General features: G+C 39.4%; 1 protein-coding gene across 2 annotated transcripts in view; it reads left to right on the forward strand.

Moving 5' to 3' along the window:
• Nucleotides 1-20,447, forward strand: part of LOC128512774 (nuclear factor of activated T-cells, cytoplasmic 1-like) — a 63,542-nt gene that overhangs the window by 11,778 nt on the left and 31,317 nt on the right. For both annotated transcript variants that reach the window (XM_053486187.1, XM_053486188.1), the window contains exons 4-6: nt 5,741-5,943; nt 8,532-8,704; nt 11,035-11,175. In XM_053486187.1, the coding sequence (XP_053342162.1) occupies nt 5,741-5,943; nt 8,532-8,704; nt 11,035-11,175 (517 nt within the window). The remainder of the gene's footprint in view (nt 1-5,740; nt 5,944-8,531; nt 8,705-11,034; nt 11,176-20,447) is intronic.

Genomic DNA, 20,447 nt, shown 5'->3' on the forward strand with positions numbered 1-20,447 from the left:
CGCCACTTAGATCACGGGGCACTGGAATCCTGCACACGTCAGTGTGTAGTGTTTGGCAAGGCACTCCTGTTCTAAGATGTTTTTTTTTTTTTTAAGCCATCGATTTATACAATGCTTATGATCTCTATGATCTTCAGTCTAGACACGGGACGCTTTAAACGTTGGCCCTCAATGACATTTGTTTTGCATTTGCATTTTAATACCCACCACAGTCTATTGTCACTCTGCCGAAAACCATAAAAGTGACACTGATTACTGAGGCAGCCAATTACAATAAAGCTACACGCACACAGACATTTAGCAAATCCTATGTGAATCAGCCGAGCTAATAAAAGAGACTCTAGGGTGAAGAGAAAAGACTTAGATGAGTGTAGATTTAATTTGGTACTGAGAGGCCTCTCCAGGTGACTGTCAGCGCCTATGAGCGACTGTGATAATGGACCATGGTCCCCCTCCTTCCTTCCCTCCAACCTTGCACTCTCTCTCTCTCTCTCTCTCTCTCTTTCTCTCTCCCCCTTTCTACGCCACGTGGACTAGACCAGTCATGACATTCCTACTCACCACTGCGGCGAGTACAAGAGACAGAAACGAGAGCGGGAAGAAGTTCGAACTAGTTACATAATGTTAAGTAATAGAGAGAAAGAAAAAGTGAAAACATAGCTTCCTTAATGTAGCTCTCTGATGTCACCACTCATGAGCCTCTCATTTCCTTAAACAAATGTTCCCATTGCAAATCCTGGAGCTGGGTGACCCAGCAGGGCTGATATGTTTCCAGAGAGGACGTTTCACTAATACCTGATGTAGTAAGGCTGCTGCTCCATAGCATGTCATGAGCCATATTAGTTATGCGTAATAAGAGCACATTTCCTTGGTAATTCTGTTGATTTATACCTTGGGCCTACTAACTGGCAACATAGGTAATATGGAAACAACTATGTAGAATGAGTTGCCTGTTTATTATTTATTATCTGTAAACCTAATAAACTGGCAAATCAGTGTAAAGTAGGAACAGACCTTGAGTACTAGAGATTTTGGCTTTCTCACAGGCTGACACTCAGACCTCTCTGATGCAAAACAGTTGGTAATATGCAGAACTCGGTCAGAGGAACTACGCTCCGTGATTTGATTTCAGATTCCTGGTGTGAAACATGAGGTTCTCAAGGAGGATGGGCTCTTTCCAGTTTATTAGGAGTTGTGTCTAACCCTTTAATGAAATTCGCTACTTTATTCTTCCTTTGTAACTGATTACAATGTATAAGATTTTAACAACAATAAAACGATTTTATACATACCGTAAAAAAAAAAGAATTAATTAATTTAATTTTTAAAGACATCCACTAACTGTCAATGGGTGTAGTTTGTCAATGGGGTGTACTTGATCCCTATGAACTTATTGGCCATTTTATAAGGAATCTCTACGCCGTTATCCAATCATGTGCAATGCATAAAAATCATAATACAGATACAGGTCAAGTGCTTCGGTCAAATGTTAGAATGTCATGTCAAATGTCAAATGTTAGAATTGAGGAAAGTTGGCAGAGCTGTTGGTCCCCGACAGGTGCCGAAACCCAGGGATTTTCATGCACAATAGTTTCTCGGTGTGAAAATCTAAACCAAAAATGGTTCGAAGTGAAGTGGCAGACATATGTTTAGGAGATAAAAATGATCAGACTGATTAGCACAAAGAGCAAGGTCTTGTTAACTCAAATAACCACTTTTTACAACTGTGGTAAGCTACAACAGCGGATGTCAGCGTCAGTGGGTATAATTAAGGCACATCTCGAAATCCAGACGGATCAAAGGAATTTTCCACATTTTTCAGCAATAGATTGAAAAACTTAAAAAAAAAAATTTAAAGGCTATCTTTTTTTATTATTTCCTAAACAGGTAAATAGAGGTCTCACAGCTCCCTGAAAATGTGTGTGTTAATTTCCCAGCTGAACTTTAGTCAGATTTTGTCATTTCGTGAAACTTTATACTCCGTTTATTTCACTCCTTTTCCAAATGAACCGTTTCAGTGTCACACATTCCAAAGAATAGCAGGGTATCTTCTTATATGAGGTCACAATGAGGGAAAAATCTAATTGGTTTCTTTAAGCTCATGTAAATAATAAACATTTAAAAAAAGAATTTTTTTTTACTATATTTTTTTTCTTACACATTTTAGACCCACCAGAGTGTCTGAAAACGACTATAGAATTTTGCATAAAAGATCTTCTTTAAGTAAAAGATTTTTGTCATATAATACCCTGTATAAAGAAAATTCAGCCTTAGGCACCAACAGACCGTTTGGACAGTCGTTTGGATTTCATGGTGTCTTTTAGAAAAGTGCGGATGAAGACAGTAAAGAGAGAGAGAGAGAGAGAGAGAGAGTGCAGGAGAGTAACACATATGGTAAGTAAATCTAGGGAGTTTGCCCGAGGGGGACAAAAACATGTTACGTTACTTTCAGGAAGACCAGCGTCACTGCAAGTTACCTGACCTCATTCATCACTTCCTTTTTGTGCATGAGGTCACTTTTGCTTTGAATGAAGCCAGCCATGGTTGTGGCCCTACACCACTAGACCTGTGAGCTCAAAAACCATTTCCCTTAGACACATAAAAACTGAGGTAATGCCTGGTCGAAAGAACACACAAAACTATGGCAGTGCGCAATGACTATAATCCTGTGTTATAAACGGTACAAAGGAAGAAACGTCGGATTTTTTCTGCACTATTTAAAAGACCATTTTCCGATTACATGTTTTGATCAAGTGCACAATAAACACACTCGCAACATTTTCCCCTTTTCATCATTTGTCTAGAAGTTCTTGGTAGCGCAACAGGCCTGTAGCTAATTAGCTGCGGTGACACAGCGAGTAAAATATAATAAGCAGAGCGAGTGCCTCTGGTGAGATCACCTTGGAGATAAAGTGCTCTCTAGAGAAGCGAGGACTTCAAGAAGCCCCTGACCCCAGCATGCCTTGTTGATGACAAGCATATGTGACTAGCGTTCAGGGTCAGGACATCTGTTGAGACTCTGAAAGGAGGAAAAGAGCCAGGAGTGTGGATAGATCATGAGCCAACAATTGCTGGCATAAAAATTGTCATTCTTAACCATTCAGCTCATTGATTGACGCTGAGAATGGTCTTCTAGTAAACAATGGGTTTTGTATTGAGAATGATTACTCATCTTGGATAACTTATCATGCTTGGAAATCCATTCAGTTTTAGAAACTATATCGTCTGAAAGCCTTATGTCAGTTTCTGAAGTCTAGTCACAATGACCTCTTTTTAGTTACTCGGAGCACAGAATTTTGGGTCAGATGAGACATAAATCGCACATAGCAAATTAAGTGCTATGCTTTTTTTTATATAACACAGTGTTCCTTGTCTCAAGACATGGACTCCAATCATTCAAGACCTTCCTTCAACCATCCAAAGGGCCACTTGTTAAAAAAGCAAAAAAGCAAATAGTACAGCTCTTAAAATGGCTTTTTTTTCCCAGGGGTTTACATGGGACAATAATGATGGCAGGAGGTCATACAATGTAGTATAATGGGAGTTCATTCGTCAACTTTCCCCTGGCAAGAAGGTCACAATGTGAGACAGGAATACACCCTGAATGAAACACTTGGGGCAATGCACTTACCAGCATGTTTTGTTGGAGCCAGAGATAAGAGGAGCCAATGCACCTGAAAGAAGCCCATACTGGCCCTAAAAGAATGTCTAAAAAATCTGCACAGACAATAACCCAAGCTCAGGGTCGACCCAAGCTAAATGTCTAAGGTGCCACTGTGCCACCATAAATGCCAGAAGTGTCACTTACAACTAGGGGGGACTGGTCTGGGAAAGGATCTTGACTTTTATTATTATTTATTTATTTTCCAGATTGTAGTTGGCAGAGATTTCCAGTAATGCCTCATTCTCACTCCTCTGCTGGTCCATTTTTCAAAAATACCTCAATCCTCCCTGACACCCCCGCCCACACCCAAACAGGGGTAATTATATAAGCATTAATCAGATTATGTCATAGGTTACATGTGGTCTACATTCTCTTAGATGACTCAGTCTGTTAAATAAGCAGATCCCCTATTATTTAGCCTGACATCCTTACCGTTTTGACTCGGTCACCAATTGAAATTCCATAAGCCCTAGACCTGAAACTGTGCAGTTTGGATTTACCACATGGACTTTATTTTGACAGGTCGTTCTTATTTGCTTTCAGGGCAATTGAACATGTGGCCAGTAAACCCCAATTAGATTGAGTTTTGGACGTTAATCTTGGTGTTTTCTTTTTTACTGTTTTTAGGGTGCAGTCCAGTCGCCCACCCACAATGTAGAGAATGAAGCAATGCACACTGAAAGATCTGGTTACACCAAAGTCTATTCAGTTGTACCATTACGGTTGCACCAAAGCCGCATTCGCGTTCTGCACATCCAGCATGTACAGTACTGTACTACTTAATACGTTCATGCAACATTTACAGCACATGGTCAAGGATAGCCACAGAAATAAGTGTACATTAACAGATCTACAGCGATCTTAACACATTGACATATAGTACGTTGGCTCCCACTTACAGAACAACCAGTTCTTCCCCCTGCCTGCGCTAAAGTGGTTTTTATTAGTGAGCAGAAGGGCTAAGTGGTAACCGGAGAGAGACAGGAAGTTGTACCTGTTTGAAGTAAGGGGTTCTGATTCTCTTGGTGCTTTTATCTCAGTGTGGCACCGTCGCTGGCTCTGGCCCAAAGCTTTGCCAGCCATAATGAAAATCATAACACTCATTGTGTTCCATGTCAGAAAGCCCCCAGGGCAGCATTATGGAGGCTAACAGCGTGTTAATAGCAAGTAATGCTCAGAAATGCTGCCGTCACCAAAATTCAATTGAATCAGGCTAACAATTGGGAACAAGAGTGCATAGATGTTTGGTGTCTTTCTTAGGCTTATTTAATTCCATTAAGTGTAAAATCAATAATTTCAAAGGGGTTTTGTAGAGTTTTTTTTTCCCTGAACATTAGTATGACATTTCAATAAATGGTATAGAGCCAATCGACAAATTTGCTAACGCTTCTAAGGCCCAAAATGGTTTTGTAGGCATGTTAAAAAAGTTCCTGGGACCATGACATTCAAAAAACATTCTGTAAACAAAAACGTAGGGTTATGTCAGATCACAACAATTTAGTAGTTTAACAATGTAAATTTTTTCCCAAATGTTATCAGCCATCATAAAATAAATAGAGGGATTATGTTAAATTTATATGTTTGCCCTCTTTAAAACCTTGGTTATTTTCCATGGAGTGAGTGTCTGCTGAAGACCCATTCCTCCATAGGTAACGTTTTTTTGTTTACTGAGAAATTTTCACAACGAGAAGCGTGACAGGACCAAACCTCCATTTCTGTGTTACAGAACAAAGGCTCTGAAAGAGTTTCTGCTGCATAACCTCAAGAAAAAAAAAAGATCAAACCTGTCTTTAAGAATCCCCCAAAACCCCAATGGGAACCCACTTAATTGGGCAAAGAGAACTAGGTCGAAGGTAATGTGGCTCGTCTCCAGCCCGACCAGGGGAAACAAATACAGTGCTGCTAACACGAGCGAGCCTCTCTGAGGCTAAAAGCTATCATTAGGAAGCCTTAGCCACAGTGTGCTGAAATAATTACAGCACAGAAGAGATGGGGTTTTAAGAGTGGGCTTCTTTTAAGAGTTTTTTTTTTTTCTTTTTTCGGGAGCTCACCTAGTTCTCTTTGTTGTTTTGCCAGCTCTACGGCTACATGGAGAGTGAGCCACTAACGCTCCAGCTCTTCATCGGCACGGCAGACGACCGACTTCTGCGACCACACGCTTTCTACCAGGTTCATCGCATCACCGGGAAGACAGTCTCCACAGCCAGCCACGAGGCCATGCAATCGAACACCAAAGTGTTGGAGATCCCTCTGCTGCCTGAGAACAACATGAGAGCCATGTGAGTGTGTCCCATCTGTATGCAACCTTTACTTATCATTTATGCCTCTATTAATTTTTATACATATTATGGCACTATATACATGTACTGTATGTAGATGTACTGTGTGTCGGATATCTTTCTTGTACTACATATACAATATATACAGTACAACAGGGAATCTACATGAAATAATTAATATCTAATATCTAAAGTTTCATCCCTCACCTTCTAAGGAAATTCCTTGGATCTCCCTAAATGGTCTCTCTGAGTGGACCCTTGAATCCAGAAAGGGTTTGCCTTCCCTTTTACTGAGCTTAAACAATCTTTGAGGAATCTATCCTGCACCAGAATGTACCCATTACACATATACCCAGATCCCTGTCCTCCTGACAAGTCCAAGTCCAAGTCCAATGCTGATCCTACACGTGTCAGTACGTTTGTTGCTTCTTGCTGTATGAATTATAGAGGTTTTATCCCTAACATCCCCTCCTCACCACTTCCACCACCTAGAGCTTGAACGTCCCTGGGGCTTTTACCCAGCACACCGTCCAGCCAGCAGCACTCCTTGGCTTCCATTCTCAACAGTTCCACTGGCTTTCATCCCAGCAGCTTCTGAGTAAAAGAAATAAGCCATCGAACCCAGACATTACATAACCTCTCTCACCTTCAAACGTCTCTCTTTTCTGTTGTTTTCTATGGTAATACACCACTTGTTGAGGTTTACTGGCAAAACACATTGGTTTCAAGTGAATACAAACCCCCACCCAGTACCAGCTTCATTTGTTTAAAAAAAAAAAAGAAAATTGAACAAGCAGTGCTTAAGCAAACTCTCATTTCTACTTGCGGGTAAGAAATCTGTCGTGGAAGTGTTATGAACAAATCAGACGGTTAACTGAATTACAGGAGGAGCAGACGTTCCTCTGTGTCCTGATGACCCGATAAGTCTTGGCTAGATTGTCTGCTGAAATGTCGGAGCAGTGAGGGGGTTTTCTCCGGTCCAATCTCAGACAGGAAGGTGTGGGCTGAGGACCTTTTTTCATTTAAAGGCCAGGTTTTGTGGAGGCTGGCTGATGTGGTCTTTCCATCCATAAGCAGGCTGTTGATAAGACACAAGCCAGTTTTTTTTTTTTTCTCTCATAGATCCAGTTCAGTTTCTCCATCTCTCCGTTTCTGTGTGTCAGTGCTTCAGGAAATCCATGTTACCCAAATCAGGTCCATAAGCACTACAGCATTTCACAGTCTACACTTGACATCATAAAGGCGCGTAATTGTACAATAAATTAAGCAAAACAGCAGCACAGCCGTTCAGTCTGAAACACATTGGGATAGTTTTGTATTCTCTGAAATTACATTTTTATGTAATAGAAAGATGAAAACAAGTCATGTTTGTATCCTGTGGGAGGTTCGAGGCGGCGGCCTCAATCCATCCAGCGAGCATGCAAGGTGTAAAGAGTGTCCCTAATTGGTCTGTGTCCGCCGTCGAAGCAAATGAGGTCATTTCTTTCCCATCATTTCCCTTGTTTCTTAATTATATTGCTAAGAGAAGTATTAACATCGGAAAGAGCCTAGCGGTGGTTAAGAGACGAGACACTTTTAACCCTGGTTTCAGGGAAATGTCTGTCAGCCCACACTGATGGTCTCTGCATCTTGCTTTCTTTTACAGATACAATTATACAATTAAAATATATGATCGCCAGCCATTTATATGATTCAATTGGCCATGAACTCTTATAATATATTCCTGTTCAAATTTGTTTTGCCTGAGAGTGACATCAGACACTGCTAGTTATGTGCTTATGGGGGTATTTACAGTACTGTGTATTCAAGTTGTAACTGGCTGAACTGGGGGGAAAATAGATTTGTGTAAAATTTGACATTTACCATGTTTCCGAAACTTGGCCTGAAACTCTGATATAAAATAATTGGAAGAATAAGCCATATCCCATGTGCATTCTCATTTTTTTTTTTTTTAATTAGCTCTACTTTAGTTTTATTTTGTTTTTATTTAATGCCAGCTTTAAACATGAGACCTTTTTTTTTACCCAAATGTCTCATTAATAAATGAAATATAAAATAGAAGCTGTTTGTACTGGTATAAGTTTTGTGGGGGAAGCCTGAATTAAGATGCTTGACCAACATTGAGAAAGTGTTTGCTGTCCAATGTGCTTTTCCTCTGGAAACACAGTGAGAGTCACCAGAGATCCCCCATTCCATGGACACTAGGGAGGCAATTAAGCTAGTGGAGGGAAGTCCCTCTTCCAGGGTGTGAGGGCACCAACTGGGATAAAGACTTTGACCTGTCATGCCTCCCCCTTACAAAGCCTAGCATTTTACTGTACACGTCGGTCTTGATGTCATTGCTAGTCAAGACAAACAGGCAGTACATGCATTAGTTTCTTCACTTTGTCCAAAATCAGCCCTAAAGCTCGAAAACTCCACTTAGTTTGGGATCAATAAAAATTTCAATGCTCATTTTTTTTACATTTGTCAGTTTGATAGTTAAAATTTTTGGTTCGCATCCCATTTTTTTTTTATTCTTTTAGCATGAGTAAAGGAATTTATTAAGGAAACTTTTAATGATTTCTTATGCTTCTTCCACCCTGCAGAATCGACTGTGCTGGAATCCTGAAGCTTCGAAACTCTGACATTGAACTGAGGAAGGGCGAGACAGACATCGGCCGCAAAAACACCCGAGTCCGAATGGTGTTCCGTGTCCACATTAACCAGCCCAATGGCAGGACTGTATCTCTACAAGCTGCATCCAACCCCATAGAGTGCTGTAAGTACCCGTAATACAGTTAATCGTATAAAAATTAAAATCGCAATATGGACCAAAGCAATTATTTAAAAGCGAAAAGCTGCAATTATGGCAATCATCCTTGTAATGTGATAATTTGTCACATTCTTTTGTACTAGCCTAGATAACTATCGCAAAATTGCAATCCCGAAATGTGTCAAATAATTTGAAATTTTATTCATGATTATTTTTTTTTTATCAAATTGTTTAGCCTAAGTAAAACTTTTTTTTGTTTTTTTGTATTATAGTACATTGAAACCAAGCAGTTTAAAAAAATTTGATGTAGATTTAGATCACTATTGCAAAGCAGAGGTGACAACATTTCTAAATGTGAAGAAAAATAATCCCTGAGATGACACGACGAAGAAATCCTGACATGAACCAGATTTAAAAGATTGATTATAAATCATCTTACTCACTCATCGTCTTTATGCTGTATACACCCTCATGGGGGGCCTGGAGCCTATCCCAGGAGACTTAGCTCACGAGGCAGGGTGCCGATCCATCACAGGATTATAAATGTTCCCCCCAAAAAATTTCAGTTTGACTATAATGTGATTAAGACTTCTGTTTCAAGTACAGGAAGGTCTTTAGGATTACAGCAGCATTTCTTAGGTACAGTACACGCTAAGATGTGAAAAACACACGGTGATGACTCTTAATTGTTATTCGTAGGTGAACGTGTACAACCGTGCACATGAGCAGATGTTGAGTCAACAACATTATCTAAGCCATTAAAAGATTTACAGTATATTTGGTCAGTGTTTAGGTATTTACATCAGGCCAGGAAAAGGGCATTTTGCAGATGCAAAGATCATTTTTTAAGACATCATAATTGGAGTTGTTTAAAGAGGATGCATTGTTACTTATCAAAAAACCATGATGTTATTCAGGTCTCTTTGCCATTCCCATAAATCTGCCCTGGTATAATAAGATTTCCTTTACTTTCAGGGCAAACAGATGGACTACACCTTTCTCTCTTTTGTCACTTATAAATTAAGATTAGACTTTGCCAAAATTCTGATAAAAAAAAAACAAAAAAAACAGTAAACTAAATTTTGACGCTACATTTTTTGGCTGTGAAAACGCGCGGAATGACCAAAACAGCCTCAAGCTTTGGCATTAAAAATTAACAACAGGCTGATGCTTACGTAAGCACTAAAATGAGTTTACTGATGAGGCTGAAGAAACAAAACACACTGTCTAAGTGGCAAAAAGTGACTATATACATATTGAAATGAGTTTATGAGAAATCCCTTTTAAGTCATAGAAAGCTGAAGCATTGGGGGTATGAATAATATAAAGGTCCAATTATTCATAACAATGCTTTCTTCCAGTTTTTTTTTTTTTTTTTTTTTGCTTAGCTTAATAAACATAGATTTTTTTTTATTAGAATTAACTTATACACACTGCAAGTAAGAAGTCCTTTTTTTTTCAGTACAACTTCCATGATTGACTTCACATTTTTACTAATTATATGGAATACTTCATGGAATAAGCTCTAAACATTATGGATTAATAATTGCCTGCAAAACACAATAAAAATCTGTTTCTGATTTTTGTAAATCTGAAACAAAAAGGGGGATTTTAGTCACTGACAGATTTCCTCCATCTGGTAATTATACTCCCACCTCCTACACCTGTCATCTGAAAAATTCCCAAATACCAGGAGACAGGCTTTGGAGAGGTGACCGAAAGTATTGGGACAAAGGGTTTTTTTTCCGTCAAGAAGTATTTCACAAAGGTGAAATTCAAAGTATTACACACACACACACACATATATATAGATAGATAGATAGATAGATAGATAGATAGATAGATAGATAGATAGATAGACAACAATCAAGCTAACAAGAATAATTTTATGCAAAGAAATTGCTGTACAATAATCAATATTCAGTCTGTCCTTAATTCCTAAAATCCTGGTGGATCTGGCTGGACATCAAAAAGACATCTGCAGGACTCTGGTGTCACTCACTCAATCTATGCCTGCTTGATTGCTTCCAAAATACAATGTACAGTACACAGATTTGCCACAGAAGTTCGCAATTCTTTTGAGAATTCATTTAAGAGTTTTAGCCATTTTTGAGCAGAAGTGGAAAAAAAGTCCTGATATAAATTTGTTCCATCCATTAACTAACTCTTCAGCCAAATAAGCTCAAAGGTTAAAAATCTTAGCACTTTTGACCCTCACGGTACTGTATATGTACATATGGAAAAAATTGCTTTCTGGACACAAAGGGACAGATGGAGATCAGGTTAAGAGACAAAAGCCTGATGCTTTTTAGTGACACGTATCTGTTCCCTTTCAGCCCAGCGTTCAGCTCAGGAGTTGCCTTTGGTCGAGAAGCAGAGTCTGGAGAGCTATCCTGCATCAGGAGGTAAAAGGATGCTCATCAGTGGCCATAACTTCCTTCCGGAATCCAAAGTCATGTTTGTGGAGAAAGCGCAAGGTAAGCCTACTCTGGTCTTTTCTAATCCCATCTTTTTAATTTCACTCGCATTTGCTTCCTCACTTGCCCTCATTTTTTTATTACCATTCCCTCTCCTTCTGCTCGCTCGGTCTGTCCTTCCGTCAAAATAGAGCACGGCCTGCCAGGCGGCCCATGTGGTGTGCATTAGGATGCTATATTTTTAAACCAAAACGTATTTACATTTGCACAAGTTTCCATTGCCTGTTCTCTGACGTTCAGCCGCAAGTTGAGGAATGAATCACAAACGGGGCATGTGCAATCTCTCGCTCATGCTCTCTCTCTCTCTCTCTCTCTCTCTCTCGCTCTCTCTTTCTCCCCTGCACTCTCTTTCAGTCTTGCAGACTCATTTTCTCCCTCACCAGCCCTTTCCCCATTTTCCTCCATCTTTCTGTCTCCATAAAAATAATAGATCTCTCTATTATTTCAGTCACCTCATCCGTCTACTGGAATTTATTTGTCAAACATGTGCTGTCTGGGTGGAAAAGCGCAACAAGATGTTGATCTTCGAGGGCTACAAGTCGTTTCCTTGATTGCGTTTGGAAACCTGTTTTCGATGCCTAAACCGCCACTTTCTATACACACACATACACACACACACACACACACTCTGATGACGATGGGAAAGCTGATAAGACGTGTTTTCCACCACTCGTGATTACGCTATAGATATCTAAATAAAGCTGAAGGAGTTCTGATTTTTGATGCTCGTCTTGATCAAATACTTACTGTTTTTATAATGTAAAACTTCAGCTAATTAAAGCAAGGGCATGTACACACTGCCTCTCAGTGCAGAAAAGGGTGAAACCCAACATTTGCAAATTAAGCATAGCTCTTCTAGGCTTAGTGGAACAGACTGCACAGTTCCCGCTGGCCGGAGATTTAGGGATTTTGCTTTAGTTCAGAATTGCTGAAACGACAGTGTAAAAGAAAATATATATATATATATATATATATATATATATATATATATATATCACTACGAAAAAAAAAAAGAAATTGCGTGATGTTTTACCTTGTTTTCCTTGGCATTGCTCGCCTCAGGCTTTTCCCAAAGAATACGAATGTGTCTGCTGTTCCTCTCTCAGCAGGGTCTCCACTGTCTTGGGGTAAACTCTTTACTTCACTTGGCCTGCTGCCGGCCCCTAAGAGAGGAGTTGTGCTGAAGCGTCACATTAAACGCTAATGAATTAAGATGGATGGAAATCTAGAAACAATGATCTTTCCTGAACCAAGATGGATACCTACCATAGGTCCAATCTTTCCCAGAACGTTGGTTTAGGACAGCTACATCCAGAGACATTTGGGAAAACTGACTGCCAGAGATTTGGCAAATGTGTTTTTTTTTTTTTTTTTCATTGTTTAGTCAGTAGTGGTGTCTCCATCTGTTTTTTAATGCTAAGTTTAAATGTGTTTTTAGAAAAAACTAAATGGAAAATAGTTGCAAAGGTATTTAAAGCTGGAAGATGCAATATGTAAGAAAAAAAAAAGGATTTTATGCTACTCAAAACTGGCATCTTATAATATACACACACACCGAACAGCCATAATATTACAACGCAGAACATTAAGATCAGTATTGTGCAGGATCCCTTTGTGCTGCCAGGGCAGCTCTGATCCCTTGGGGCATGACTCCCCGAGATTTCATGGTGAGCCCTGGCTCCAGGACATTGGCAGTTGACCTTCTGGGTGCTGTGGGTTGCAGGGTGTGCTTTCTGTGGATCGGACTTACCTGTGCATTCCATGGGTGCTTAATCCTTTTGGGATCTGGGGAGTTTGGGTTCCAGCACAGCTGGCTGTGATGCACTGGGTGTTTCTACCACTGCTTTTCTGTGGGATCAGACCTGACAGTCTCCGCGGGAAGCCATTGGGTGCTCATGATCCTGTAGCCAGTTTGATTGTTTGATGTGTTAATGTTTTTTAAGAGTAAGGGGGACTGCCTTCTTAAAGGGGTTCTACATGGAACATTCCCAAAGAAGAGCTCCTAAGAAAATAAACTGAACGATCGCAATACAGTACAGTTAATAAGTTAACATCTGGTTCTAGATATCGCCCATGACTGCTTGTGTTTGGTAGCTCAGAAATTACTTTGCAGACATGGTAGCGTTTCTTTTGCAGACTTATTTAAAAAATCTGTTGAAGCTCTTGGATAGAAGCCTACCTCCCTCCATCAGGTTTGTGGGTTTCGTTTCTGGAAAGAGAAATTCCCCAGCCTGGTATTGGCTTTGGATTTCACAACATGCGCACACATATGCTTGGGCCCGGAGCGGCCGTTAAACACGAGCAGCTCATACGCTCTGACACGTCAGGCATCAGCCTCGGAGTGAGCTGTTTATGCAGCGGTGGGCTGCGCATGCAAATTCGGGCTTGATTGGAGTGGAAAGAAAGGGAATCCCCAAGAGAGGGAAGCCCTCCCTCTGTCCTCCCTTTACTTTTCCCTTCCTCCTTCTCTGTCTCTCTCTCTCTTACTTTTCCTAGGCTGACCGTTTAACCCACTGATGTGGCCTGTGCTGTTTTTGTGCAGCCCACAGCACTCTGCTGGTCTGTTATTGCCATCTCAGGCGTTCTCTCTCTCTCTCTCTCTTTCTCTCTCTCTCTCTCTGCAGCCTCCTCTTCTTTCTTTGCATAATTTGATGAATTCCTGATGATCTTCTTTGGTCAGCATGGCTGTCTATCTGTATCTCCAAAACTAGTGAGTCTTGATGGAAGAACTTGAAGATCAACCCTTGGAGATCAGCCCTTCTCTGTAAATCCACGAGGGTGAAAGAGAGGGCACAAAAGAAAGCGAGAAAACAGGAGAAGAATAAGAAGACGCGTTAAAGTTTATTCTACTAATTAAAAACCCAAACACAAATGAACTGTCAAAGTACTAAAACTCACGCGAATGCCTTTAATACCATCAAAACATTTGTCAAGCTTCCTAACCGCAGCCATCAAAGCTGAAGAGCAGCACCGGCTTTCCGAAGTGGCCGCCAATAAACACCTTCTTCAAATTTCCAGCCTTTAAATAGCAACAGATGTCTTTCTTCACTCGCACATAACATCACATCAGGCCAATTAAGAAAAAGAGGTTCTTTCATTCCCACTGGAAGTTACGCTAAAGAAGCTAAATTACACCAGAAGCTTTATTAAATCATTTCTTTTCTGTATAAACATTGGAGCTGTGAAACAAAGTGTCATCACAAAAGTTTAAAATGCGAGATGGTGTAAGGACACATGCAAGAAACAGGTGTTGTTGCATCACAGAATGTGAGAGCCAATCGGATTGTAGCATGCAAATATGTATTTGCAAAGTGTATGAAATAAAATCTTGAACATTTTGCACCAAAAACTCATTTTGGAGTGAAAAACATTTTGTGTCTTCTTCAAAATCAGAGCGCTAGGAGGCGAGGCTTCCAGGGTTGGAGTGTGTCGGTTCCATCAAAACGTTTCAACATTTTCAAATGATAACTTGCAAAATGTCTAAAGGTCTCCTTTTTTGTTTAATATGAAGCGATTAAAGTGTTAAATATTAGGATATGTAAAATAGTAAAAACTATTCAGTCAGTCGGTCACTGGGTCAGATTGCTATTAAGACTTTTTTCTCCATTTACTTAAACGCTGAGCTCATCCCTCATTGTGTGTGTAGAAACTAATCTAAATATAGCCTGCTTTTTATGGATGTTTGCTTGTTTACTTGTGCGTTCGTGTGTGTGTGTGTGTGTGTGTGTGTGTGTGTGTGGCTAGCCTGCAGGCTTGTTTGTATCTTGAACAGGAAGTGTTTTTAGTGTCTCAGCTGTGAAGGATTCCCTTCAGAGGGGCAAATAGGAACAGACCAATCTTTCAGGAATACATGCACACACACACACACACACACAGCTCTAATAATACTCAGCCATATGCCAATCATGTTTATGTAGGATTTATGCCACGTGATAAGATCCGTCCCGGCTGTATTCTGAAATCGGCTTATTTTGGAAAACCGCTCAGCAGCGTGGCGCGTGTCCTTCACCCCTAATTCTGTTGACCAGAACCAAATGTGTGTGTGATTTTTTTTCCTGGGCTTGTAACTTTATGTTTCCAGGGTGAGGCTGACGTTTGCATGGAAATGCACTTTGTTATTTGAGAGTGTGTGTGATTGTGCGTGTGTGTGATTGTGTGGTCATTTTTTCTTCCTGTGGGTCTGTAAGAGCCGAAGAGTTCCCTTCAGTTTTGGCAATGCTACTCGTAGGCATACCTGGCACACCTCATGGAGAGTGTGTGTGTGTGTGTGTGTGTGTGTGGGTGTGTGTTGTGTGTGTGTGTCTGTGTGCGTGCTTGTGTGTATGTGTGTGTGTTGGGGAAAGCCTCTCTGAGGAATTCCCTCATGGCCGTGATGCGTTTTACATCTGGTCCGATTGGAGCTGTGCCTGGATCCTGCACACACCACTGGAATTTCTCATTCTCTGTCTGTCTCTCTGTCTGTCTGTCTCTCTCCATCCCCATCTCTCTCGCTCTCTCTTTCTGTCTTTCTCTCCTTCTCCCCCTCTCCTCTCTGTGTGTATGTCTGTTCTCTTTTTGTCTTTCACTCTGTCTCACTTTTTCTCCTGTCTTTTTCTCTCTCTTTGTCTGCTGCCTGTCTCTCTCTCTCTCTGAGGTCTCTTTCCATCTTTCTCACTTTTTCTCACTGTTTCTGTCTCTCCTTCCTTTCTTCCCGTCTCTCTCACTGTCTATCTTCCTTTGTATGTCTTACTCCTTCGGTCATATCTTTCCTTCTGTCTGTCTTACCTTTTCGCTGTGTCTCTTTCTCCACCAATCTGTCTTTCTCTCAAATATCACTCATTCTGTCTAGCTATATTTCTGTCAGTCCATTTCTCTTTGTGTCTCTCCCTCTCTTTCACTTGCTTTGTTGTCTTTTTTCTCTTTTTGTCTCTCTCCTTCTCTTTCAGTTTGTCTCTCTCTTTGCCTTTATTGTGCCGGTCTCTCGTCTCCTTTGTATATTGTTTCCTCTTTCTGCCTCCTTCTTGCTCTCTTTCTGTTTGTCTCTGCATCAGTTATCTCTCTCCATCTGTCTGTCTATCAATCATTTTATCTCACTCTATTTCTCACTTTCTGTCTCTCTGTCTGTCTGTCTCTCTATTTGGCTCTCTCCCTCACTCAGTTTTTTTCTCCATCTGCCTGTCTCATTCAAATCTTGCCTATATATTCATATCTTTCTGCAGCTTCCTTGACCTCTTTCTATTTTTTCTTTCCTCTACTGTCTCTGTCTGTCTCTCCTACTTTGTCTGTCATTGTCTTTTTCTTTATTCTCCTTACGGCTCCCTCTTTTAGCAACTATATCTACTTCACTCTTTATCTCTTTGTCCCTCCTTATCTTTCTGCTGTGATGACTATCCCTCTCTCTTTGTCTGTCTACTTCACTCTCGCTGGCTGTCCATTTTTTCTATTTCCTACTTTCCCTCTTTATGTATCTCTCCCTTTCTGTGCCTGACTCTTTATCTTTGTGTCTCCTTTAATGTGTTTTTCCCCTCTTTTCACTTTAATGTGTTTCTTTCTCTCTCTTCTCTCTGAACACGCGCGCACACACACACACACACACACACACACAGAGTTAAGAAACTTACATTAGAAGGCTGAAAGACTCGGGATAGAGAAATGAAGAGACATACCTTGATTACTGTACATGGAGAGACACTCTCTCACAGACACCGTTTCTCGTATCGTCGCTCTGTCAGGACAGGTCTTTATATTTACCAGCTTTGATGTAGGGATCTAGAGATTCTCTCTTTTCTCATTTTCTCGTACACAAACTCGACCTGAGGCAGATAGTTTAAGGTTCTAGGTTAACATTCTCCTAAAATTAATAACTTCCCTATGCGGCAATCACAGAGCAGAAATGCAGAGGGGAAAGTCAGGGCTGAATCGCTCCCGTCACTGTATATGTAATTTAACCATCCGTCATGTTTCTGTTTGATAAATGGATGGTGTGAATGCTCTTTAGCTGTCGACAGCTGTAATCGCTGCTGTTGTCTCTGCTGGTTCTGAGCAGAAGCAAAGAGACATGACAGGATTCCCCTGAAGATCGTTTGAAACATTAGCAATATTCGCAGCAAACTATAGCTAGCTGCTTAATTTAATCAAATCTGACAGGAATTCTATGTCCAATTTTATTATTATTATTAAACCTAGTCCAATGCTAATCAGTGCTGCTTTAACCTGCCTGTAGGCCCTGGGGGTTTTGTAGACCCTCCCAACAACCCCACCACGCCCCACGAAAACATGTATAGCGAATGCTAATAAAGTTTTATCACACTTATATCACTGTAAAGACTGACCCTGATAACTTGCTAGGTTTTTTAGTAAACATTTTGACCTATAATTCCAAATATTTACTGACCCTAACAATATTTACAGCTAACACTAGCTAGTTGACTAACGCTAATTCCAGCTATGTGTTGTACATAAACTGACTTTTTTTATATTTGACAGGATTTTTTTTTTTTTCATTCCTTTAAACACTATTTAGCTCAGTAACTTACACTAAATTGACATTGTATGCCATTCTGATCATATTCACTGACAACACGGGTTAATTAGCTCATAAAAAACTAACCTGACAGGATTTATATGTGGACATAAATGTCTTTAGCATTTACATAGTCTGCAGGAACTAGATGATGAGATGTTTTTGCCTTTATACACAATCATATACGCTAAAACATCTCAACTTTTTATCTAAATTAGCTAAGTTAAGCATATTTTAAAGAAAATACAGTATTCTTCACACAATTATGTATTTAATATGCACAGCTAACTCTAGCTAGTCTGATAATTTAAGCTAATTTACCTTGTTATGCTTATATTTACTAATGACCTTAGTCAGTTAGATTAAAAGAGTTAAACTGCCAAGAATTACAAAGAAAATATGGTATAAATGTTATAAAATTATATTTAAAAAAATATTTACGGCTAACAATAGAAAACAATAGATACAGTAGGTCCACCAAGATAACCAAAACTGGACTTTGATATTTTTACTGACAAACTTAGTCAGCTAGCTAAACAAGCTGACAGAATTTAGGAAAGGATCTTTGAGGTATTATTATAAATGTTAATAATATGCATAGCTAACACTAGCTAGCAGAATAAGATAATTTGATCAGTTTGATCAAGTTATTTGCTATTGCTGATATTCACTGCTAACTCTCATCTGCTGCCTAAAACCTTTTAAGCCAAACGGATTTCGGAGAATATTTATGGCATGTTATAATCAACTTATCCATACATAATGCTTTCGAGTAGAGAAACATATGTACTGTAGGCTAATTTGAATTTATACATTATTCATAAATGCTAAAATTCAGTGCTAGTTCTAGTCATCTAGCTAAATTTTGACAGGCTCTGTTAGCTAACAGATATGTTTTTTTGTTGTTGTTGTTTTGGTTTTGGCTATTCATTATTGCTCATATTCACGCCAACAATATTCACAGCTTACGCAGTGCTAGCAAATCAACATAGCTTAATTTGACTTTGTACTGTAAGTTATTCATAAATGCTAAACTTCAATGCTAATTCTAGTCAGGCAGCTAAAATGAGCTAGCTAGAATGTCACTCGATAGCAGACCTAACAGACATAAGTTCATTTGCATTTTTTTATTCATTATTGTTCATATTTATTGATATCCTAGCTAAAATGAGCCAAACTGACAGAATTGCAGGGGAATTTTTTTTTTTTTACATATTATTAGAGATGTTAATAATATTCACAGCTAACACTAGCTAGCAAACTAACATAGCTTAACTGGTCTTTGTAAGTTATTCATACGTACTATGCATGCTAACACTGGTCAGCTAGCTAAAATGAGCTAAACTAACAGGGTCAGGGTTTTTCAGGACAATTTATTGTGAACAATCTGCATTACAGTGCAATGTAAACATATAGCTGTGAATCATGTAATCATGTAAATACATGGCTGCAACTGCTTTATCTATCTTTTATGAATGCTGGGTGGTGTGTGTGTGTGTGTGTGTGTATGTACTTCTTTAAAGACTATGTGTTGTATCTCTGGGGGGATTTTGATAATCATGGTGATCTGTCTAACCTTGCTGACTGATGAAAGAGTATTGAGGTGTGTGTGTGTGTGTGTGGGCGTGTGACTTGGGGATGTCAAAGCGTCGTGGGCAGGAACAGAAGCATTTTTACAGATGTTGCAGGGGTGCACAGAAAGTTTTGCGGTTATCAGTCCTACGATTCTCTCTGACATGAAAAGGTATGCCACATATGTGGCTCTCGCCCAACTCATCTGAGGCACGAAAAAAAAAACAAAGAACAGGAAAAGAACGATTAAGACCTCTCGTCTTTTAGTTTGTCGTTTTATCCTGTGGAGCAATTTTCCTGGCTACAGGGGCCCCCATAAAAACGGCTGTGTTTAATTTTGGTACCCGCTGATGGGAGACAGATATTACCAGGGTGAAAGACACAGACAGGATGGGGAGGTGAGGGAATAAAAGACAGACACACAGGATGATGGGGGGGTTTAAAGGGAAGGGATAATCCTGTTTGTTAAGCTTTGCTTTATTAAAACATATTTACATTCACATGCTTTTCTGCTCACCACAGTTATAAAGAGATTGTTCTCTCCATCGTAATTTATCAACAGGATGTTTCCATACCATCAAGTGAAAATGTGCATTCAAAATGTAATTATTTAAAATAATAATAAAAAAAGGATTTTTGAAATATTCCAAAAATATTCCAAACTCACACAGTTGGCTAGTAAGATTTTACACATCTTTATTCAGGCGGACTGCTTTTACTTCAATTTTGTTAAACTGTGTCATTATCTTTGCAGGAAATCTTTAAAGATTAATATGATACACTTGTTTTTTTTTGTCATTGTTGTTTTCATGAAAGATATTTAAAGTGTCACTTTTTAAAACTCATATTTTTTTCGCTCTTTGCCCAAACTTTTCCTCAGCTGTGGGTTTTCATAGACTGCCTTAGAAAATCAACAACTTCTTTAAGTATAAAAATATATTTTTCAATAAAATTCATCTATCCACTTAATAGTGGATTTTTAAATGTGTTAAAATTGAAAACACACAATCCTAGACTGTTTCTGTGGACAAATATTACACAAACAGATTAATATTGTTTGGCCTCCCTTTAATCTTTTTGCTTTTTTTTCTTTTTAAATTATTATTATTCTCCTAAATGAACCAGACCTCCCAAACCAAACAGAATTGATTTATGCTCCATAAACACTCGTGATCTATGTCTGGTCTGCAGTTTAACT

This window comes from Clarias gariepinus, chromosome 25 (genome assembly GCF_024256425.1).
Source record: "Clarias gariepinus isolate MV-2021 ecotype Netherlands chromosome 25, CGAR_prim_01v2, whole genome shotgun sequence".
In the NCBI taxonomy this organism is placed as follows: domain Eukaryota; kingdom Metazoa; phylum Chordata; class Actinopteri; order Siluriformes; family Clariidae; genus Clarias; species Clarias gariepinus.